The sequence below is a fragment of the Pongo abelii genome, chromosome 15, assembly GCF_028885655.2.
Source record: "Pongo abelii isolate AG06213 chromosome 15, NHGRI_mPonAbe1-v2.0_pri, whole genome shotgun sequence".
Classification (NCBI taxonomy): Eukaryota; Metazoa; Chordata; class Mammalia; order Primates; family Hominidae; genus Pongo; species Pongo abelii.
The window spans coordinates 111,224,377-111,248,927 of NC_072000.2; the positions used below are offsets into that span (position 1 = coordinate 111,224,377).

The window sequence follows — 24,551 nt, forward strand, 5'->3', positions numbered from 1 at the left end:
ATTATATGACCAGAAATTATTTTAGAAATATACCCAAAGCAGATGAAATTACCACCTTGTTAAGATAGTTGAATTCTATGTTTATTGAAACACTATTAATAATAGCCAATATATGGAAACAATCTGAGTGTCAGTAGATAGACAAATGGATAAAGGCAATGTTGTATTTATACACCATAGAAAACTATTTAATCTTGTAAAAGAAGAAGAAGCTGCCATTTGCCACAAGATGGATTCATTCCCATAACCACTAACAGGGTACACCATCCGTTATAGTTCCTCCCTAGGGATGGCAGATCCTTACTCAGTAGTAGACACTGGCAGTGATGGGAAGTAGACTTTTATGAACTATTGCATTTTTCAGCATAACATATCAAAGTCTTAAAATATTCTGCTGTGTCTGCATGTGATAAAGTGGAGTCTAATATTAGAGGTAAAATTAAAAGTGCAGGGGTCTTCTAGACACCAACTCATAGTATGATCATGTCTGTGTACTTAAGGGTATGGACCATAGGTCATGAATACTAGTTGGAGTGGTTTTGGCAAAAGATGTTCCAGAGGTAAAACTTTCTTGAACTGGCCAGAGGCTGCACAGGTGAGGCAGAGGGTCAGTGAGGGCACTTTCAGTCTAGGGCTGACTCCTGTAGCTGCTCCTAGGACAGGACACTTAGAGATATAGAGTCTCAGTCCCTGTCAGTCACGTGCAGTCACAACCATCCCTATAGGTCATGTCTGACATCTGAAACACTCAACTTGAGAGCAGTCACTGGGCAAAGGAGAAGACATAACAATGTCACCATCTTCATAAACACAACTCTGCATTCCTCTCAGACCTTCACCTTTTCTAAGGACAAAGTGATTAGCTTTTCCATTCCCAATGTTGACTCTATCTGAGGGCTCGAAGAAAAATCTTGATGTGGCACAGCTTTGCCTTTATAAGAGAGAGAGACTGAGGTCAGACTCCCCTGTATTTGAAAGTTTTATTGTTGTCTTTCTTTCTGGCTGAATTGAAGCACTGTCTTGCCAAAAACCACAACCATTAAGGGTGATGAAAGCTTCTTGATTCTGATATTTCAACTTGGGACATATGAACTTCTATATCAATTGATTCATGCAAATCTCAGGAGAATAATTTCAAAATAACTCTCTAATTCATGAGTATTACTCCAATACTAGGCTGTTATTACTGCCAAAAATCTTCTGGAAAGGTTGATGAAGAAATACATAGTAAATTCAATTTTAAAATTAAAGTTATCAAAACTTTCAGAAACCCCTGAACACCCTTTGCCAAAGGTAGTGCCACTAGTGTGTATGACCTCTAGTTCACTCCCTCAGGGTCACAGGCATAATTACCCTATGACTTATATCTGAAGGTCCATGGATGATTTATTTTACCTCCCATATTAGACTCTGCTATATTACATGCAGAACAACAAAATATTTTAAGAGATTGATATTTGCTGTATTAGTCTGTTTTCACACTGCTAATAAAGACATACATGAGACTGAGTAATTTATAGCGGAAAAAGTTTAATGGACTTACAGTTACACATGGCTTGGGAGGCCTCAACATCATGGTGGAAGGCAAGGAAGAGCAAGTTATATCTTACATGGAGATGGCAGCAGACAAAGAGAGGGCAGGGAAACTCCCATTTTTTAAAACCATCAGATCTCCGAGAGTCATCCACTATCACAATAACAGCACAAAGAAGAACTCCCTCCATGATTTAATCACCTCCCACTGGGTTTCTTCCACGATACGTGGGAATTGCGGGAGATACAATTCAAGATGAGATTTGTGCAGGGACACAGCCAAACCATATGATTCCACCACTGGCCCCTCTTAAATCTAATGTCCTTACATTTCAAAACCGTTCATGACTTTCCAACAGCCCCCTGAAGTCGTAACTCATTTGAGCCCCAACTCAAAAGTCCACAGCCCATGGTCTTTTCTGAGATGAGGCAAGTCCCTTCCATCTATGAGCCTGTAAAATAAAAAACAAGCAAGTTACTTCGTAAATACAATGGAGGTTCAGGCATTGTGTAAATACAGCCATTGTAAATGGGAGAAATTGGTCCAAACTGCAGGCCACATGCAAGTCTGCAATCCAGCTGGGCAGTCAAATCTTAACATTCCAAAATAATCTTCTTTGACTCCAGGTCTTAAATCCAGGTTACCTGATGCAACTGGTGGGTTCCCATGGTCTTGGACAGTTCTGACCTTGTGGCTTTGCAGGGCACAATCTCCCTCCTGGCTACATTCATGGGCTGGCACTGAGTGTTTGTGGCTTTTCCAGGCACACTGTGCAAGCTGTCAGTGGATCTACCATTCTGGGTTCTGGAGGATGGTGGCTTTCTTCCTACAGCTCCACTAGGTGGTAACCAAGTAGAGACTTTGTGTGGGATTTCTGACCCCACATTTCCCTGGGAATAAAGGCACGTGCCACAACACCTGCTAATTTTTGTATTTTTAGTGGAGATGGGGTTTTGCCATGTTGACAAGGCTGGTCTTGAACTCTTAACCCCAAGTCATCTGCTTGCCTAAGCCTCCCAAAGTGCTGGGATTACAGGCCTGAGCCTCCCTGCCTGGCCAAGATTAATGTAACTATGAAATTTAATGATGTATTTGAAAACTTGATGGTCATGCAACCACACATACATACACAACAGCCCAGCAAAGACTCATACATGTGCCCATGCAAAAGAGAACGTATATCTAAACACCAAAACAACGCACCTATTTGTTTCATATTATTCTAATTATTTAACTGAATTAAAATTGTGTTTACCGTTTGAGGTTGTAGTACAAAATAATGCTTTTCTACGTGTATGTCTGCCTATACCAATATTAAAAAGACAAATATATTTAAATCCATGTTTTGGTAAAAATATATGTAAATGCCATTCTTGTCAAATATGTCACTTAAATGTGCAATGGAATTTATTTTAAATATCATTCTGTTTTTAATAAATTGAATAACCAATAAGACAAATGTCACCTTCAAAATTGTATTACATTATTTGTTGAATTTACGTTATAGTTTTCAAACTAGGCAGGAAAAATTGTTTTATTTGAAAAGTTTTGAAAGAAAACTTTTTTGGCATGAATATTCAATACAAACTCTAGTCTTAATTGCCAGTATTCCTTTAAAATAGAGAAGATTCAGCAATATGAAACTGAACACAGCCCATAATTTCCAGGACTCACTCACAATGGCATCTTCCTAGAGGGTGGTCTGAGAGAGTCTAAGCACATGGGGATTTGGACTTCATCATCAAAGCACTAGTGAGCCCCAAGGCTGAGTACACACAGGACAGCAGGAACTGCAGAGCCCACTCTGTGGTACTTAGGGAAGGGAGGGTATGGGATGAGTGTGATGTGTGCAGGACCCTAGAAAAGGGTGAGAAGGGCAGAGAGTCTGCAGGTAGATGAGCATATTCTAAGGAGAACTGTTATCCTCCTAAACTTGGTTGGCTTCAGTGATTATGAAGAGAAGGGAACTGATTCACTAGACTTGGAGGACAGAAAGTAAAGGGACTTTCTTTATCCTGCGTGGAGACTGAGAAAGAAAAAGACTTTCAAAGAAAAAGGGAAGATGAAAAAATAGTCTGAAAAACAGGACACCCGAAGCGAACCAAAGGAGAGAACAAGAGCATTTAAAGTGGTGTTTAATTTCCAAAAACAGCAAATGAAAGAAAAAGAAACAAAACACCATGCATATGCTGAGTTACAGTTAGAAAATATATACAATTGATTATTACAGCACAAAGACACAAAGCTCTACTTATTGAAACAGTTTGTATTTTTAAGAAAGGGTCTCACTCTGTCAACCAGGCTGGAGTGTAGTGGCACAATCACAGCTCACTGCAGCATCAACCTCCCAGGCTTAAGGGATCTTCCCACCTCAGACTTTCAAGTAGCTGGTACCAGAGGTAGCACCACACCTAGCTATTTTCTTTTTCTTTTTCTTTTTGTATGGAAAAGATCTAAATGTGTTGCCAGGCTGTTCTAAAACTCCTGAGCGCAAGTGATCTGCCTGCTCAAGCCTCCTAAAGTGCTGGGATTAGAGGTGTGATTTTAAAAATTCTACTATTTTCAAGATAGTATCATTTTACATAAATAAAATATATAAATAACCAATTTTAAAAATTGTCCTGAGGGGACATTGCTAGTATTACTTGGAAAATCTGCAGCATTAAAAGTTGAATTAAATCCCTGTTCTAACTTAATGTTTTGTAGGTAAAAAAAATCATGGATTTACGAAGAAGAAATGGTGACAGATCCTGGGGAAGACTTTTGCTTGACCAGGTCAGGAATCACCAAGGTTTAAAAGGAAACCACAGCCTCTCTGGCTCCTGATGTGGAGCTGCTTCCTAAGAGAACCCTCATGTACTGGGCAGCCCCTGGTGGTTTTGAGTGCCCCCTCGTTGTCCTGAGCGCCCCCTGATGTCCTGAGCGTCCCCTGATGTCCCGAGCACCCCTGGTGGTTTTGAGTGCCCCCTGGTGTCATGAGCACCCCCTCGTGGTCCTGAGCGCCCCCTGACGTCCTGAGCACCCCTGGTGGTTCTGAGCGCCCCCAGGTGTCCTGAGCGCCCCGTTGTGGTCCTCAGCGCTGCCTTGTGTCCTGTGGGCCCCCTGGTGGTTCTGAGTGCTCCCTGGTGTCCTGTGCGCCCCCTCGTGGTCCTGAGCATCCCCTGATGTCCTGAGCACCCCTCATGGTTCTGAGAGCCCTGGATGTCCTGAGCACCCCTGGTGGTTCTGAGCACCCCTGGTGGTTCTGAGCACCCCCAGGTGTCCTGAGTGCCTCCTGATGGTCCTGACTGCCCCCTTGTGGTTATGGGGAGCATCTACCATGCAGTTCCCTCCTGTCTTCCTGCAGAGATTTTTCTGTCTGGGCTCACACAGATATTCCCTCTCCTGTGTCCCTCACAGTCTAACAAGGCCTTGCCCTTGACTTTCAGGTTGGTCATTGTAAGGTAGACTGCACATGAAAAGGCGTCGCTTGGAACTGTTAATTTATTTGTACTCAAGGAGAGTAACTCTGAACTCCCGCATGATCACTCACTGTTTCCACCCACACCAATCTCTGTCATGAAGCCTGATGGACCAAGGTCATGCTGTAGCCAGTGAAGGTGATATCAGAGGCTTTGCAGGAGAGTCTCAGTGAACCCCTGCACTGTACAATTTTCCCCCTCTGACTCCATCAATAAACTTCACACAGGACTTCTGCAAACACAGAGGAAATGGAAGAATGGCCCCATGTGGAGCAGCTGCAGCTGGACCTGATTCACAAGGGATGCTAATATTGAGGGTGATGAGAAGGGAAGCCCAGACCAGTGCACACCCCACGGTGTGGACACTGAGCAAGGGAACATACATGGGGTGGCTCCTCACCAGGGCCTGAAGGAAAAGGGGATGAGCTGCCTTTCATGAGGAGGGGAGGGGACACATTGCCATGTCTTTCCTTTTGTGGTCATGGGTGCACTGCTCAGCATTGCTCATCCTTCCTCTGTGTCTCCATTTCGGAAGGGCAGGATCAAAGGACTCCTGGGTCTGGTTGCACAGGGTTAATCTGCTTATCACTCTTTCTTATTCTCTCGTATGGACAGTGTTCGGGTATCTTCATAGTAGCAAACATTATCAAAAAATATGTCCAGTAAGAACACAAAAATACATTTCCAGAGAAAAGGGATAACTTTCTCACAAAACAGTTCAATAGTGGATATATGTGCTTGTGTAAGGAAACAGTCAGTGTGGAAATACACATACTTATCTGACTGAAGAGTTCACATGGAGACATGTTTGCTTGTCTGAGACAAGAGTCCACATGATGCAATGTCTGTTTTCTGAGGAAATAGTAAATGTAAGGACAAATGTTGTAATCTGTGGAAAGAGTCCATGTGGGGACATGTGTGTTTGTCTGAGGGAAGAATCCACATGAGTAAAGGTGTGTTTGTCTGACAGAAGAGTCCCCATGTTGACAGGTGTGTGTACCCATCTGAGGGTAAATGCCCATTCAGGGACAGTGTATACCTGACGTGTGCTGAAGCTTGTAGAAAATCTTTCTCAACCAAGGAAAGAAAAGAATCCTATGAGTTATTTGCTTGTCAGAAGGAAAAAAAAACTGGATCACGTAGAAAACTGTTTTTTTAATTAAAGGTCTTTAGTGAACAGTAACATCTTATATGCAAATGAGGAAAATACCTTAATTCTTTGTTGCATGTGTCTCATGATACCCCCACCCTCATCAAATAAGTTATTAGATAATTTTATACAGTCTTGTTTAATCCTGGGGTTAATGAACTGCTGAATTTTTTTTTACAAAAATTGTATATATTTAGGTTTATATTTTCTGTCACAAAAGTATGAGCTTAGCGAAATTAATTGTGTTATGTCTCAACCATTGCATATCACTAAAATAATTTTACTCTTCTTAAACAGTGCCATTTTTGCTTATTTTATACCCACTCTCTAAATTCCTTGAATATCCTCTATATGTTTACCTGACTATAGTTTTGGCTTTGAAAGAATTTCAAATAAATGACATTATACATTGTCATTGAAATGACTTCACTGAGGAAAGTGGAAAATGAAGTTGCTGACCTAAGCAACTTTGAAAATGAAGAAATTCTGTAAGTTTACAGTGTAAAGAAACTGCACATAAGCAGTCTGTTCTAGTAGATAAACATGTTTCCATGAGCTTTACATTTCTGATACTACTATGCGTGTGTCCTGAAATTGTGCAGCTAAGTAATCAAATGGCATATGGTGGGATGGGGTTCCTCACTTTGCAGTGGATGGTTATGGACAGTGAGAGAAGGAAGGCTAGAAACGTCCATGTGGCAGCATAGTTGGGTGGAGACACCAGTGTGTTCTCATTTTTAACGTAATCATGTTACAGAAGATTAGATACATAAATAGTTTCGATGTGTCCATAAACATGGGTTCATATAAACATGCCCATTTACTAGGTCAATTAGTTGAGATGTGCAAGAAGAAGTACTGATACCACATTAACAACACACATACCCAGTATCACATTTTTAAATTTTGATACTATTCTTTAACATGAGACACAAGCAGTCTTTAGAAAAATGGCTGATTCAATGTACAAAGAAGGTAACGTAGAGAACAAGCTTAGAATTTTTTGTAATACTTGGAAGCAGGGAAATGTCCAAAAACAAAAAGATGAGGTTTGCTGTAAGGATGCAGGATCCAAACTAAATGAGCTCCCAGCACCTAATAAAGCTGTGGTGTTTTGAACAATAAAACAAGTAATGTAACAAGGATCTTCTTCAGAGTATGAAATAGACACCCATAAACCAATATGGACATCAGTAGATGACTAAATAAAGAAATAATGGGAAGGATACATCTCCTTACAGAAGTATTCCAAATATCTCAGGTGGGTAGTCCTCCAGTCAGATAGGGAAGGTTAAACACTCATGAATTGACTGTGTCCTAAGATTAGAGACATGGAAAAAATAATGACTATTGTGTCTTTTACAATGAGATTTCAGATATACTGCCAAAGACATGATCTTTGAATGAATAAAAATGTACATTTTTAAAATCTAAATTTGTACGTACACATGCACACACACACACACAAACATTTTTCTGCAATACACAGGGATAAGGGAGTAAAAGACAACTGCAGACTTGGAGAAAAAAATTCCAAGTCACATATTTGTTAAATGAATTATTTTAATTTGTTAAATGACTTTTATAATCAATGTGCAAGCATACTTACAACTCATAAAAAATGCAGTTAAAAAATGAACCAAATATCACAAGAGGCATCTCACCAAAAATTATACAAAAATTGTTAAATATGAATTTTTTTAGGGACATGTGCATTTAAATAAAAATTAGATACCGTTACTCACCTATTAGAATGGTTAAAACACACAATACTCTTAATGACAAATGACAACGTGAATGAGGAAAACCAAGAACTATCATGCATTGACGGTGGGAATTCAAAATGGGACATGCACAAAATAAGATTCTTTTTGGCATTTTTTGAAAATAGAGATAAAAGTAGAGTAAAAATGTGATCTTGTGTCTGTGTTCCAAAATATTCACAACGCTGATTCAGAAATTGATGTTTACGAAGATATCTTCAGAGGATGTCTATATCAGCTTTATTAATTGGATTCATATTCCAATCCCTGAAATAGCTTACAGAATAAATGTTGTATGAAAAATCTCTCAAAAAATTAAAATTTCTCAAACACGCATTTATGTTGTTCCTTTTCTTTAATGACTTGACGTTGTTTTCTACGAAAATCTTCAATCTCATAATCTTTGTCATCCTCTCCATGCCAGTACAGCTGCCTCCTTCCTGGAGTTTCTGACACTCTCAGGATGTGGGTTTTCACATTGTGTCTGCCGCAGAGTAATACTCAGCCATGTCCTCGGATCTCAGGCTGCTCAGCTCCATGTAGGCTGTGCTCGTGGACATGTCCCTGGTAATGGTGACTCTTCCCTGGAACTTCTGTGCGTAGTTTGTGTTACCATTGCCAACGATGATCCATCCTATCCACTCAAGGCCTTGTCCAGGAGCCTGTTGCACCCACTGCATAGCGGAGCTAGTAAAGATGTATCCAGAAGACTTGAAGGAGACTTTCACTGAAGAACCAGGCTTCTTCACCTCAGGCCCAGACTGCACCAGCTGGACCTGGGAGTGGGCACCTGTGGAGAGAACACAGGAGTGGGTGAAAGCCACCTTGACTGGACTCAATCCCCTCCTCATCGCTGGGACTTGGCAGCCCCTTACCGGTCACTGCTCCCACCAAGAAGAGGATCCTCCAAATCCAGTCCATGGTGAGGAGCTGTGCTGTCTGGGGCTTCTCTAGCTGAGGGATGTGGTTTCTGGGTGATGCTCTCAGAGCTGACAAATATCCTTATCTACCTCAGTGGATCTCAGGTTATTTGCGTATTCATGAGCAGAACATTTCATAGCTGAAGACCCTGATGCAGGATAAGAAAGGGAAGGTAAATGACACATCAGCCTTACAAAAGTGGGATGCTGATGCTTCAAGCCCTAATCCTCCTTGAGGAAATGCATGCCCTGCTCCATTTACAAACTTTTGGTTGCCAGACATCCTTTCACTGAAGACCAAGCACCCAGTGGACATGCTCCTCACTGTGAACCCATAATTGACTAGCGAATAGACCACCTGGATGATTTCTGGAACCATCACTCTCTATGACACTGAGAAGGTGCCTTGACCCCATCCTAGTCCCATCAGGCACCAGCACAGCTCACTGGTGACTCTGAGAAAGTGACTGCTGATGTCCCACGTGAGTGTCCATCAGGCCCCCCTGAGATCATCTGGGCACTCCTGAGACAGTGTCTCCAGCACCTGTCTGGCATCCTGATCCACCACGATCTTCAATAGAAACACTCTTGGTTTACAGATTTGCCCTGTGATCCTAATTAGAGCTGAATTTCTCATCTCATGGACAATAGGAATCAGAAGATGTAAGAGAAGTGGGTTTCTGATTAACTCATTGCTCCCAAAATAATCGTCAAGGAATTTGTGTTTTGGATAAGTTTGGGTTTTATTTCCTACTCTATTTAATAGAATTTCATGAACTGTTTACATACTTTCAGTTCATATCCATAGATCCTCATCTTTCCATATTGATTTCTGACTCACTAGGTCTGTGCACCTGCCACACTCTCAGATCCACCACTGCCCTGTCACTCACACAATGTAGGCAACATTACTTAACACTGAAATCTGAATTTTTAATTCATAGGAATATAGTGACTCCCACAATTCTGTATCCTTTCAATTAGTAAAACCATTCCTATCCTTTATACCCTCAATATTAGGATACTTACAGTCCTTGGAACTCACTTTAAAAAATAGTTTTGGTTGCCTTAAGTTATATGAATGGTTCTGATGTAACAGGATATTTAAAGACACATCAGCAACTTCTTGAACACTTAGGATTTTTTTTGTTGCCAAAGGAAGACACAGGTTCTGAGAGGGAACCTCACCCTCAGCCTCCTGTGCACCGCTCCAGGGATGGAACCTGTGCCGGGCGGCTTCTGCGCGCCCCCTCCAGCCCAGCCCTTGCCTTGTGAGGAAGTTCCTGTGGGGCTCACAAAGCATCTTCCCCCAGCTTCCCTAGCCTAACATGAAATGGCTTTGTTCTGGTTTAGAATACTCCTTCAGTGACAGCATACGCTGCTGACACCATCTCTTGGAAGAATTGATTAGCTTTGCTAAATCTAATGAACTCTATAAGGAAACTCAAAGCAAGGATGCTATGACACAGGAGGGAGCCCCTTCTCTGAAGCTCCAGTTGCACTGAATCAGTGGACAATGAATCCAAAATCTTCCAGGAGATGTGGATGTGCCTTGTTTCTTGCAGTTGAAAGTTGCATTTGAGATTTCCAGCAGGTGCAGATGCTTTCAGATGAGAGCACACTTCATATCCACTATTCCAATAACACACGTTTTCCGTTTCTTCTAGTGCCTCACCTGTAGAAAGTGCCTCCTACACTGACACTAGGCTGAGGTATCTGACTTTTTTCTCCTAGAGATCTAAAGCAAACAGGATACAAGTGGAGACTTCAGAAATGCATGCAGGTTGTTATTTTCTTTGTCTCAGCTAAGAACCTTGCAAAGTCTTCATGATAAAAGAAGCTGAGGTGAACGAGGGAGTTTCCAAGATATTGTTTTTAAAAATGTTGAAGCCAGAGGCTTCATGTTGCTCTACTATCCTTGTCTAACTCTCTGCCATTGCTTTTTTAGTGTCCCTATGTTCTCCTCAGAGTCTGTGCATTGCCACACCCTCATATTTAATCCAGACCATCATCCTTGTTAGAAAGGATTGTGCAGTGCAGGTCAGCACTGCCTGTTCTGACCATGGAAACCTAGAGACTTGATCAGCTTCCTCTTCTGGGTTGTGACTTTGACCAGGCGTTTCCAGGGAAAAAGCTGAATTTTCATCTTTACTCTTTTTTGTGGTTTCAAGTTCCCTGGACTATTTGTTTACATCTTACCCTATTGGCTAATTTTACTCATTTGTATAATAATGGAGGAAGTGGAGAGGGATCTGGAATGGGCTGATTTTTCTTCTGGAAAAGTTCTTCCCTGCAGGATCTTTTGGAGAAGTCTCCTGGTATATTGGTATATTTTTCAGTAATTAAACTTCCCCAATTCTGACCCATAGGAAATGTACTTGGATTGTATTTTTTAGATTCTGAAGATTTCTGGAGGGAAATTCCAGAAGACTGAGGAGTGTGTGGCTCTCTGGAACTGTCATTTCACCGTAGTCCACATCTGTCTTGCAGACGTCTATAGTGCTAACCATGTAAGTGCCTTCAACAGCTTGTGGCTTCTGCAGCTTCTCTTCCAGTTAAGCAACTGTCAACTGCCATTCTGGACATGCCCATCTCTCCAGTTTTTGGAGTGGTAATTTAAAAAATGGAATTTCATTCATTTGATGAATTCTAAAATGTATTGAAGATCAGATTGTGCAGATGATTCTTGGTGTAAGAATGAGGGTGATGACTTCTGTAATCTTTATATTTTGGAGCAAAGACCAAAAGTACAACCAAAGGTCCTCTTCATGTGTTACTGGAGGCAGGATTCTAACCTGATTACATAAATGTGGCACCTGGTCTCACAGAAATGAACAGCGAGAAAACAGAGAAAGGACATGGCACAATGCTTATGAAAAATTCTCTGCAATTGTAATTTTCTGGTGAGGAAGCAGAAATAGTGAAAGTGAAACAGTGTGACTGGTCATGTCTCAGGTGATGTTGTGTTCTGGAAAGTATCTCCAGTCCTGGGCTGGATCTAGTAGATTTACTCAGGCACCCAAGCCTGAAACAGGGACTCTTATTCCTTAAACAGAAGACATTCCAATGAGAAAGCTGTTCTCAGGTGAGTTGCAGAGCATGGAGGAGGAGATGGAAGCACACTTGGCTTTCCAGAATTGCTGAAACTTGAAGACCAAGGCCAGGATAGATAAGACCTTTCCCAGAGAAACAAAAACCAAAGGACTTCCTCAACGCTGGGCCGGCCTTAAATACCAATCGGTGCAAATTTATAAAGTTGAAGACATAGAGTAATGTTGGTGTGGTTTTCTGTGGCATACTTAGGAGACAGCTGAAGACAGTCAGTGGTCAGTCTGCATCCAACTGGTACTCATTGTCCATTAGTTATGTCCTAATAAAAGGTAAAAGCAAATTCTATGACAAAGCCCCCAGGGCTTCTTTAAAAGACCTTGCCCAGAAGTTGGCCAACAGGGACATGACAAGTTTTTATATCAGAACTACTATTTTTTGCCTACTTTATGTGGAAATCTGAGAGATGTGCCCAGCCTCAGGGGGCTGATTCTCCACTCAGGGGACAGCGCTAACAGAGTTATGTGGTATTAGTCTGTGCGGACCTTCATAAGAAGACAACAAGGAGTGGGTGACTTAAACAACAAATATTGATTTTCTTAAAATTCTGCAGTCTGAATGTTGAAGATCAATGTGCTGGCAGGGTTGGTTCTTGTCGCGGCTTCTTCCTGGCTTGCACTGGGCCACCTTTTAGTGCATGACGTCTCCACGTGGCCTCTTCTATGCCTGCACGTGAAAAGTGAGAGGTCTCTGGTGTCTCTTCCTCTTCTTATAAAGACGACACGTCTATTGCATTAGGGTCTTACACTTATGACCACATTTAACCTTAATTATTTCATTAAAATTCCAATATAGATCCATTGAATTTAAGGTTTCAGCATATGAATTTCAAAGAGGGCACAATTCAGTTGATGACACAAATGAAGAGATGGTGAGAAGGGTTAGAATATATATTTTTTAATCAGTAAGCTATAATGGGCCCTGCAGGAAGTTGTAGGAAACTTCCTAGTAATTGGTGAAACTTCAACTACAGACGAAAATTTGTCTTCCTCATTTCTTTCCTGGCACAAGAATGTGAGGAAGCAGAACCACAGATAATAAAGAAAGAGGAGCCCTGGGGACAGCGAGGTGTTGGCGAGGAGGGAGACCACAGAGCAGACGAGGAAGCCCCGCCCTCCCTGCACCTGCTCCTGACCCGGCCTCCAGCTCTGTGGGCCCCGCGCGCCCCCTGCTGGTCGTGAGCAGCAACTGCGCCCGCCCCCTCCGCCTCCCTGCAGGGAGGTTTTTGTCTGGGCTCACACTCACCTCCCCTCACTGTGTCTCTCGCACAGTAATACACGGCCGTGTCCGCGGCGGTCACAGAGCTCAGCTTCAGGGAGAACTGGTTCTTGGACGTGTCTATTGACATGGTGACTCGACTCTTGAGGGAGGGGTTGTAGTAGGTGCTCCCACTGGAATAGATATATCCAATCCACTCCAGTCCCTTCCCTGGTGGCTGCCGGATCCAGCTCCAGTAGTTACTACTGATGGAGCCACCAGAGACAGCGCAGGTGAGGGACAGGGTCTCCGAAGGCTTCACCAGTCCTGGGCCCGACTCCTGCAGCTGCACCTGGGACAGGACCCCTGTGAACAGAGAGACCCACAGTGAGCCCTGGGCTCAGAGGCACCTCCCATATCTCCATGTCTGGATCCCTGAGACACTCACATCTGGGAGCTGCCACCAGGAGGAGGAAGAACCACAGGTGCTCCATGTTCTTGTGCAGGAGGTACATGAGTCTCAGAAAGCATTTCCCATGTGAGCTGGACCCTGAATTTAAGGAAATGTGTGGTGGTTTCCTGTGAGTGCTTAAGTGAAGATTTGCATGTGGGTGGTGCCTTTGTATGGACAGGTGAAAAAGGAGGAGGGAGGCCCCAGTCCTTTGGGCTCGCCCTGGGAGTAGGATGCTGGCTGTGCCCTTTGAGAACTCAGTTCTCTTCCTGGGGCCTCCCCTCAGGAAGAGAGATAAATTTTTATTTACAGAAAATAATTCATAGGCTTGTAGACATTTATGTGGGTGTGTACAGGGTTGCTAAGATATGCTTATACACAGAACAGAAAGAATTATATTACATGGAAAGAAAAACAAAGAGCTTCTGAATTTGTAGGTCTTCTTTGCCACAACTGTGTGAGATCACTATATCATGTTATGATGGTGGAGGTAAAACTTCCCAACATTTTCATGGAGACAAAATACAAAAGAGTAAAGATTCAGATGAGATTCCTTCGAAAAATACCAGTAATGAGCAGCCCAAAAAAATGAACCATTATGGAAAGAGTGCTAAGAATTGGGGTTTGAGAACCTCTGCCTAGATTTCAGAAGATGTGTGAAAACACCTGGATGTCCACTCATAAGTTTGCTGCAATGGTGGATCAGTCACGGAGAACCTCTGCTTCAGCAGTGAAGAAGGGAAATATAGGGCCAGAGCTCCCACACAGAGTCCTACTGGGGCACTACCTGGTAGAGCTGTGAGAAGAGGGCTGCTATCCTCCAGACCCTGGAATGGTAGATCCACTGACAGTTTGCACTTTGTGCCTGGAAAAGCCACAGACACTGAACACCCGCCTGTGAAAGCAGCCAGCAGGGAGGCTGTACCCTGCAAAGCCACAGGGGTGGAGCTGCCCAAGACCATCGGAACTCAGCTGTTGCATCAACATGTCCTGGGTGTGAGAAAGGGTGTTACAGGTGATCATTGTGGAGCTTTATGATTTGACTGCCCTGCAGGACTTTGGACTTGCATGGGGTCTTTTTGTTATGGCTAATTTCTGTGATTTGGAATGGGTGTGTTTACCCAATGCTTGAAAGTTGCTTTTGAATTTACAGGCTCATAAGTGGAAGGCACTTGCCTTGTCTCAGATGAAACGTTGTACTGTAGACTTCTGAGTTAATGATGAAATGAGTTTATACTTTGGGGAGCTGTTGGGAAGGCATGATTGGTTTTGAAATGTGAGGACATGAGATTTGGGAGGGAACCTGGGGTGGAATGATATGGGTCAGATGTGTCCCCTCTCAAATCTCATCTTGATGTGTAACTCTCATAATTCTCAATGTTGTGGGAGGGACCAGTGGGAGGTGACTGAATTATGGGAGTGGGTCTCTCCTGCACTGTTCTCTTAATAGTGAATGAGTCTCATGAGATCTGATGGTTTTAAAAAGGGGAGACCCCAGCACAAGCTCTCTTCTCTTGTCTGCCGCCATGTCAGATGTGCCTTTCACCTTCCACCATGGTGGTGAGGCCTTGGCAGCCACGTGGAACTGTAAGTCCAATAAAACTCTTTCTACTGTAAGTTTCCCAGTCTCTGGTATGTCTTTATCAGCAGTGTGAAAACAGACAAACACAGTCAGATGTGCACTACTCAAGGTCTCTGCACATGGAGGAAAAACAGGGAAATTGAAAATGCATTTTCTTGGTTTGATGAAAAATACCTATAGAAAACACAACCCTGTGCCAAGACGTCATGCAGAATTCAGAAATATTGGAATTGGAATAAATGTGAAAATTACAATCATTTGTAGATGCACATTTGTTCATTTATCTTCAAATGAAATAAAGTAAAAGCAGGTGTTCTGTGTAAAAATCCACAAAGAGTGCGTTGACCTTGAGAATACACCCCTCTCCCAGCCTCTAAAGGTGAGAAAATGCACCTGGATCAGGTGTCAACCTGCTGCTTTGTGACGTCTGTGGTATGGCTTGTGCTGAAGCCCAGGTGCTGCGGTCAACTCTAATGAAAGGAAGGACTCTTCAATGGTTTTGAGGCAGAGCCTTTGCTGGAGTCATCGGGGCCCCCTGTGGGGTATTTTCCTCAGGACAGTGATCAATGAGATCAAGGCAGGTCATTTCTGCCCCCAAAGTGAGACTCAGGCTTCTGCAGGGTGAGGATGTGTCCTCCTGTTACAAAATAAAAGATACAAAGTTGGGGGGACATTTTGCAGTCAGAGACGACATCAAATGTTATTACAGAATTTGAAATCTCGAGAAGGTCCCTGGGGTAATTTGCTAACAAGGCAACCCTAGTCCATGACAGGAAACCCAGGCTTACACCACCTGCACTTGCCCCTGGGGACACCCCAGTACACAGTGTCCCAGGCTTTCCCTGGTTGTCCCTGGTATCCTGCAGGGAGGTTTGTGTCTGGGCTCACACTGACTTCTCACTGCATCTTTCACACAGTAATACACAGCCGTGTCCTCGGCTCTCAGGCTGTGCATTTGCAGAGACAGTGAATTCTGGGTATTGTCTCTGGAGATGGTGAATCGGCCCTTCACAGAGTCTGGGTAGAGTTTGGTACCACCACTTGTACTAGTAACTGAGACCGACTCCAAACCCTTTCCTGGAGCCTGGCGGACCCAGTCATAGCATAGCTACTGAAGGTAAATCCAGAGGCTGCACAGGAGAGTCTCAGGGACACCCCAGGCTGTACCAAGCGTCGCCCAGACTCCACCAGCTGCACTTCACACTGGACACCTGCAAAAACAGAGACACCCTGGTCAGAAACTGCCACACATACCCACTGTTTCTGTCACTTATGTCCAATCACACTCAGTGTCTCTCATTCTCCATAAATCATCTTTTAAATTGCAACAAGGAAAACCCAGCTCAGCACAAACTCCATAGTGCTTCTTCTGTGTTCACTTTTCATGACTAAGTGGAGACAGCTGGGAATCCCAGGGCTGGGGCTCCTCTCCCAGAGTTGCAGGGTCAGGATTTGGCTGGTTTCAACAGCAGAGGGAGGGCCCTATTTGCTTGTCTCCTACTACATAGAGAGCTATCGGGTGGGAACCCTGAGGAGACGGCACACCCCAGATAAAATGACAGGGCCCCACAGGAGTTGGGTGACAATTATGGTATTTGGAAAATACACTGTCTTATTAGGAAATTTTGTTGTGATAAATATTGCACTATTTTATCTTTTGTATATTTGTGTAAATTATGTTCTGTAGGAGTCAATGGTTTCTCCATTTACATATGTGAAAGTCAACCCACACATTGAGGAGGGGCTAAGTGTGTGTCTATGAGCTCATGCCTGGGATGAGTGAGTCCCGGTATCTGGGCCTGTGATTCCTCATCACTGTTACTCCCTGAACCAAATCTTGGTGAGAATTGGACGTACCTCGTGTGCTTTGTGGAACCCACTTCCTGTACTGAGAATGTGTGTGATTTTGGTGCACTGTACCATTCACCTAAAAATAAGGAGGGAACTAGGGTTCAGGAGTTAAATTCTCAGACATTTCTGACATTTAATATATATATTTTCTATCTTTATACCACATTTTTTGTCTAATTTTTCATTTGTCTGCTTGCAACAAATTTTGTGAGTGTTAACTGGCAGATAATAGACTTCACATATTTAAAGTGTGCAATTGATCAACGTGATGTAAGCCATAATTACCAAGCTGGACAAGTGAATTCCCCTCAACATTTTCTCTTGTTCTTCTGTATGTTTCCTCCTTTCCCCTTCCTTTCATCTACCCTTTTTCCAGGTAACTACTGATCTTCTGGATATTACTTTAGATTCTTTTTCATTTAAAAGAAATTTCATAAATGGAGTAATATGGTACATATTCTTATTTGTCTGGCTTATTTTACTCGGCATAAACACTCAGATATTTTTCTTTGTTGTTCTGTGTACCAGAAATATATTTATTATAAGTGATGAGTAGTGTTCCAGTGAACACATTTAGCATAATTTGTTTTTTTTGGGCAGCTGAAAAATGTTTGGATTCTTTTATTATTCTAGGTTTTACTTAAAAATATGCTGCTCAGCTTAAAAATGTACATAAATTTTCTCCCATTCTGTAGGTTGCCTGTTCACTCTGATGGTAGTTGCTTTTGCTGTACTGAAGCTCTTTAGTTTAGTTAGATTCCATTTGTCAATTTTGGCTTTTGTTGTCACTGCTTTGGTGTTTTAGACATGAAGTCCTTGCCAATGCCTATGTCCTGAATGGTATTGCCTAGGTTTTCTTCTAGGGTTTTTATGGTTTTAGGTCTAAAATGTAAGGGCTAATATCCAGAATCTACAATGAATTCAAACAAATTTACAAGAAAAAAACAAACAACCCCATCAAAAAGTGGGCGAAGGATATGAAGAGACACTTCTCAAAAGAAGACATTTATGCAGCCAAAAAACACAAGAAAAAATGCTCATCATCACTGGCCATCAGAGAAATGCAAATCAAAACCACAATGAGATACCATCTCACACTAGTTAGATTGGCAATCATTAAAAAGTCAGGAAACAACAGGTGCTGGAGAGGATGTGGAGAAATAGGAACACTTTTACACTGTTAGTGGGACTGTAAACTAGTTCATGCATTGTGGAAGTCAGTGTGGCGATTCCTCAGGGATCTAGAACTAGAAATACCATTTGACCCAGCCATCCCATTACTGGGTATATACCCAAAGGATTATAAATCATGCTGGTATGAAGACACATGCACACGTATGTTTATTGCGACACTATTCACAATAGCAAAGACTTGGAACCAACCGAAATATCCAACAATGATAGACTGGATTAAGAAAATGTGGCACATATACACCATGGAATACTATGCAACCATACAAAATGATGAGTTCATATCCTTTGTAGGGACATGGATGAAGCTGGAAACCATCATTCTCAGCAAACTATCACAAGGACAAAAAACCAAACACCGCATGTTCTCACTCATAGGTGGGAATTGAACAATGAGAACACATGGACACAGGAAGGGGAACATCACACACTGGGGCCTGTTGCGGGGGTGGGGGGAGGGGGGAGGGATAGCATTAGGAGATATACCTAATGTAAATGACGAGTTAATGGGTGCAGCACACCAACATGGCACATGTATCCATATGTAACAAACCTGCACATTGTATCCTAAAACTTAAAGTATAATAAAAAAACCCACCATCCACACTTTGCTCAGAAATCCCCTCAGCTAAGTTTTTAAGTGTCACTTACTAATAAAAAAAGAAAATATTCATATTTAGCTCAGAACATTAAAAAACTTTGGAAAAAAATTCATCTTAAACCCTCCAAGTCTAATTAACTCTCTTCAGGGATGCCCATTTTTTTCTTGTTTTCCTATAGGATATGGCCCTCGTTTCTACCTCAGTCCAGTCCTTGTTTTCATATGCATGAGGCATCCAACCGTCACACACCCAGGACCATCTTGGAGGAATGTACCCTACCATCTGCCTCATTAGCCTTCAGGTGGGCAGTGGCCATTCCTTCAGCTGTTGTATGTGCTTTAGGGTTTTCCATTTAAACGTGCATTTCACCAGCCCCCAAATAAAGTTCCTGGACATTAAAAAGTGATGTGGTGTTGTGGGCTTTAACAGCCAAATTTCGCTGAAAGTCTTTTCTGCCCTTGGTAATTGTGGAAGACTGGGAAGAAGGTAACAAAACTCAGACCCCATATAGCTCCTCATTTAGCAAAAGATTCAGTGCAAATTTAGAAAGATGAAGACATAGCGTAATGTTGCTGTGGTTTTCTGTGATATAATAATGAGACAGCAGAAGATGGTCAGGTGTCAGTTTCCATCCAGCTGGTACTCATTGTCCATTAGTTATGTCCTAATAAAGGATAAAAGACAACATTTGTGACAAAGCCCCAGGGCTTGTTTAAAAGACCTTGTCCCAACAGGGACATAACAGCTATTATATGAGAGCTACTGTTTTTGCCTAATTCATGTGAAAATCTGAGAGATGTGCCCATCCTCAGGGGGCTGCTTCTTCCTCCAGGAGACAGAACTAACAGAGTTGTGTGGTACTAGCCTGTCTGGGTCTTCGTAAGAAGACAAAAGGATTGGGTGGCTTAAACCGCAAATATTAATTTTCTTACAATTCTTCAGTCTGAATATCAAAGATCAAGGTGCTGGCAGGGTTGGTTCTCAGTGCGGCTTCTTCCTGGCTTGCACAGGGCCACCTTCTAGTGCACTAGGTCTCCACATGGCCTCTTCTCTGTGTGCACGTGAGAAGTGAGAGGTCGCTGGTGTTTCTTCCTCTTCTTATAAAGACAACAGATATGTTGCATTAGGGTCTCACTTATGTCCACATTTAACTTTAATTGTATCATTAAAATTCCATTATCGATGCAGTGGATTTAGGGTTTTAGCATATGAATTTCAAAAAGGGCACAATTAAATTGATGACACAAAACAAGAGATGGTGAGGAGCATTAGAAATATATATATATGTATATGTATGTGTATATATATATATAAGGTATAATGGGTCAGGTAGGAACTTGTAGGAATCTTGTAGGAAAGTTCTTAGTAATTGGTGAAACTTCAACTATAGACGAAAATTTGTCTTCCTCGTTTCTTTCCTGGTACAAGGATGTGAGGAAGTAGAATCACAGACAATAAAGAAAGAGGGACCTCTACGGAAAGCTGAGGTACTGGCGAGGAGGGAGACGACCCAGCAGTTGAGGAAGCCCCACCCTTCCTGCACCTGCTCCTGACCCGGCCTCATGCTCTGTGGGCCCCGCGCGCCCCCTGCTGGTCGTGAGCAGCACCTGCGCCCGCCCCCTCCGCCTCCCTGCAGGGAGGTTTGTGTCTGGGCTCACACTCACCTCCCCTCACTGTGTCTCTAGCACAGTAATACACGGCCGTGTCTGCGGCGGTCACAGAGCTCAGCTTCAGGGAGAACTGGTTTTTGGACGTGTCTGCTGATATGGTGACTCGACTCTTGAGGGACGGGTTGTAGTAGGTGCTCCCACTGTAATAGATACTCCCAATCCACTCCAGTCCCTTCCCTGGTGGCTGCCGGATCCAGCTCCAGTAGTAACCACTGCTGATAGAGCCACCAGAGACAGCGCAGGTGAGGGACAGGGTCTCCGAAGGCTTCACCAGTCCTGGGCCCGACTCCTGCAGCTGCACCTGGGACAGGACCCCTGTGAACAGAGAGACCCACAGTGAGCCCTGGGATCAGAGGTAGCCTCCCATGTCCTCATCCCTGAAACACTCACATCTGGGAGCTGCCACCAGCAGGAGGAAGAACGACAGGTGTTTCATTTTCTTGCACATGAGATCCATAACTCTCAGAAATTATTTGCCATGTGAGTTGGACCTGAATTTAAGGAAATGTGTGGTGGCTTCCTGTGGGTGCATAAGTGAGGATTTGCATGTGGGTGGTGCCTTTGAATGGAGCAGTGAAAAGGGATGAGGGAGGCGCCAGTCTTTTGGGCTCACCCTGGGAGGAGGATGCTGGCTGTGCCCTTTGAGAACTCAGTTCTCTTCTTGGGGCCTCCCCTCTCCAAGCCCAGAGTCCTCTTCTTCCAGGTAAAGAGATGTGCTGAAAGAGCTGGTCTGAGAGATGAGTGTGATCATGGATCAAGGACAGATTTTGGAATAGGGGCAATACTGTTCTACCTTTAAAGATTCATATAAAACCAACCACACACCCAGGCCATCTAAATGGTCATTTACCCTTTCGGACATATTGGAACAGCAGCTGAATGTAATAATGACAGTGAATTCAAACAGTCCTGGATCCTCCCAATGTTTTATTGTAGTTCAGAACATGCACCATGGTTAGAGGAAAGCTCTTGTCCCAGGAAGTGGGTCATTTTAAAAAAGCACCTAACAGCTGCCTTTCTCTGACCTTTTGAAATTTGGGATTCTGTCTGAGATCTCAGGAGAAGGTAGTGGGACATATCTCCATCCTTCTCAATGTGTGACCTTGATGTTGTGACCTGACCTCTAAACACTTCTGTAGAGAATACGTAGATTGAGTATTGCAGTGACAACTTCAGACATAAATTCTATAATGGGTCAGCACTGCAGGATAGTCTCAGGATGATCATGAAGATTATTGCAATTACCCTTCCCGTGAACCAGAGGACCTCCGTGAGCCCTCCCCTCTGAGAGCACAAGGAACTCTGGTTCTTCCCTAATGGTTCACCCCTGTGAAACACGGCTGGACAATGATACTCAAGCCCAGAGCCCTTACCCACATATTTACCAATTCAGATCCATCTGTCTGTGAAAGACTTTCTCCTCCATTGATTTGCATGAACGAACCCTAGGGTGTGTGGTGTTGCAACTTGGGCATTTGACATTAGTTTGGTGAGTTATATAATAAATAATCTATCTCCATGGATGTGGGTAACAGGAGAGTCATCAGAAGTTGGGCTGTTTTAACATCAGGACAAATCTTGGCTGTCTTCTTAGGAGCTGAACAAGTGGGCTGACCTGTGGGATGGAAGAGGGGAAAAGACAGAACCAACATCCAGAGCCAGGTGAGCTCCTCACCTAGCAGGTGGTCTCTGGGACTTTTGTTTGAACAGATCCAGGGAGACCTTCCTCACCCTCGGGAGAATTATGAACTTTGAGAGAAATTGAGTTAAATTTTTATTTACAGAGAATAATTCATAGGCTTGTAGACATCTATGTGGGTGTGTACAGGGATGTTAGGATATGCTCATATACAGAACAGAAAGAATTATATTTCCTGAAAAGAAAACCAAAGAGCTTCTGAATTGGTAGGTATTGTTTGCCACAAATGTGTCAGGCCCTAGATCAAGTTACAATGCTAGAGGTAAAACTTCCCAACAATGAGTTCTCAAATCTGATGTTTTGCAGAAGAAATAAGCTCATTATGGTTAGACAGAAGCTACTTTGTCTAGGAAGCTAGTCTTTTAAACTACAGTGCCTGAGAGGTGGTTTCCTGAAATCTTGTGAAAATTTATCTATTGAGGAAAAAGAAAATCAGGAAAACTGGTCTCAAATAATTGAAAGAAAGCTTATAAGAAATTTTCATCAATGCAGCTATGAAACTCCAGTTCGTCAATGTTTTTGGTTCATTTGTTACAACTCAAGAAGCACTTAAGAAATCTACTCAACTGGAAGCCTATTATCCAACAGAGATAATATTTCCTAACTTGAAAAACAGACTAGCATTCATAAAGAGACACTTACCGATGAAATCTACAACTTACACAGATTTGTGTAACCTGGAGAAGTTTCCCTAAGAAGATTTTTCTCTAGACATTTATGTATGCAAAAATATGTTTTGTGTACTTGTGCATGATTAATCTGTACAAACCCTTGGCACATTAAACAATCTTCGTGTAAACGTGATAACTTTATCACTTACTGTGCGTTCACACTTCACTGTTTCAAAAGTTCATCCCCCTTGCCCTGTAGCAACTGGTGTCTTTGAGAATGTGCTGTTGTTTCAAGTGAACATGTTCTAGATCTTCACTTGACTTCATTGTTTCATATTGAGTGTAGGTATGTATGGGACTGAAAACCCAACATTTTTATCCAACAGATTCTCCTCTTATGAGATCATCCTGAAACCTGCCAACAACCTCCATCATCCATGCTAACAATCTTTTGCTTTTGGGAAATAAGAGGCAAATTCATAATCCATCCCTGCTTTAAGGTGAGGAATCTTTCGGAAATTCCATTATATTTAGTAGATATTCTCATTGAGAGCCATAATCAAACATTATTTGTTTATAGCTCATACCTCAAAACTGAAATTGTTTTTCATAATGGCTATACCATTCTACTTTTCCACAATTGTGGAAAGCAGTACAAAGGCTCCTAAAAGAATTAAAACCAGAAATATTACCCGACCAGAAATCCTGTTTCTGTGAGTATACACAAACGAGATGAAATTACCACCTTGTAAAGATATCCACATCTTATATTTATTGAAACGCTGTTAAAAACAGCCAAGATATGGAAACAATCTGAGTGTCAGCAGATAGACAAATGGATAAAGACAATGTGGTATATATGCACAATAGAATATGATTTAATGTTACAAAAGAAGAAGATGTTGACATTTGCCACAAGATGGATCAATTCCCGTAACTATTAACAGTGCACACGATCCATTATAGCTCTTCCCTAGGGGATGACAGACGCTTATTCTGTAGTAACTACTGGCTATCATGGGAAGGCAACTTTAATGTACTGTTGAATTTTTCAGCATGACACATAAATGTCTTAAAATATTCTGCGGTGTCTGCATGTGATAAAGTAGAGTCTAACATTGGAGGTAAAATTAAAAATGCATAAGTCTTCTAGACACTAAGTGATAGGATGATCATGGCTGTATCCTTAAGGGTGTGAACCATAGGTCATACACACTAGATGGAGTACTTTTGACAAAAGAAGTTCCAGGGGTATAACTTTCTTGAACTGGCCAGAGACTGCACAGGTGGGGCAGACGGTCAGTGAGGGCACTTTCAGTCTAGGGCTGGCTCCTGTAGGTCCTTCTAGGACGGGGCACTTACAGATACAGAGACTAAGTACCTGTCAGTCACTTGCCGCCACGACCATCCCTATAGGTCATGTCTGACATCTGAAACACACAACTTGGGCACAGTCACCCGACAAAGGAGAAGACACAACAATGTTATCTTTTTCATCAACACAGCTCTGCATTCCTCTAAGACCTTAGCCTTTTCTAAAGAGAAAGTGATTAGCTGTTCCACTGCCAATGTTGATTCTATCTGAGAGCTTGAAGAAAAATCTTGATGTGGCACAGCTTTTTCTTTATAAGAGAGAGAGAGACTGAGGTCAGGCTTCCCTGTATTTGAAAGTTTTATTGTTGTCTTTTTTTTTTCTGGCTGAATTGAAGCGCTGCCTTGTCAAAAACTACAGCCATTATGGTTGATGAATGCTTCTTTACT

The 24,551-nt window shown here is 42.5% G+C and overlaps 3 gene segments (V, D, J or C); all 3 read right to left on the bottom strand.

Moving 5' to 3' along the window:
• Positions 1 to 7,690: 7,690 nt before the first annotated feature.
• LOC129047373 (immunoglobulin heavy variable 1-58-like) lies at positions 7,691 to 8,881 on the bottom strand. The segment is given in 2 exon segments: positions 7,691 to 8,698; positions 8,784 to 8,881. Coding segments are annotated over 2 exon segments (363 nt in total).
• Positions 8,882 to 12,903: 4,022 nt separating this feature from the next.
• LOC129047414 (immunoglobulin heavy variable 4-59-like) lies at positions 12,904 to 13,685 on the bottom strand. The segment is given in 2 exon segments: positions 12,904 to 13,499; positions 13,582 to 13,685. Coding segments are annotated over 2 exon segments (663 nt in total).
• Positions 13,686 to 20,370: 6,685 nt separating this feature from the next.
• Positions 20,371 to 20,948, bottom strand: LOC129049885 (immunoglobulin heavy variable 4-38-2-like). The segment is given in 2 exon segments: positions 20,371 to 20,795; positions 20,871 to 20,948. Coding segments are annotated over 2 exon segments (492 nt in total).
• Between the last annotated feature and the right edge of the window lie 3,603 nt (positions 20,949 to 24,551).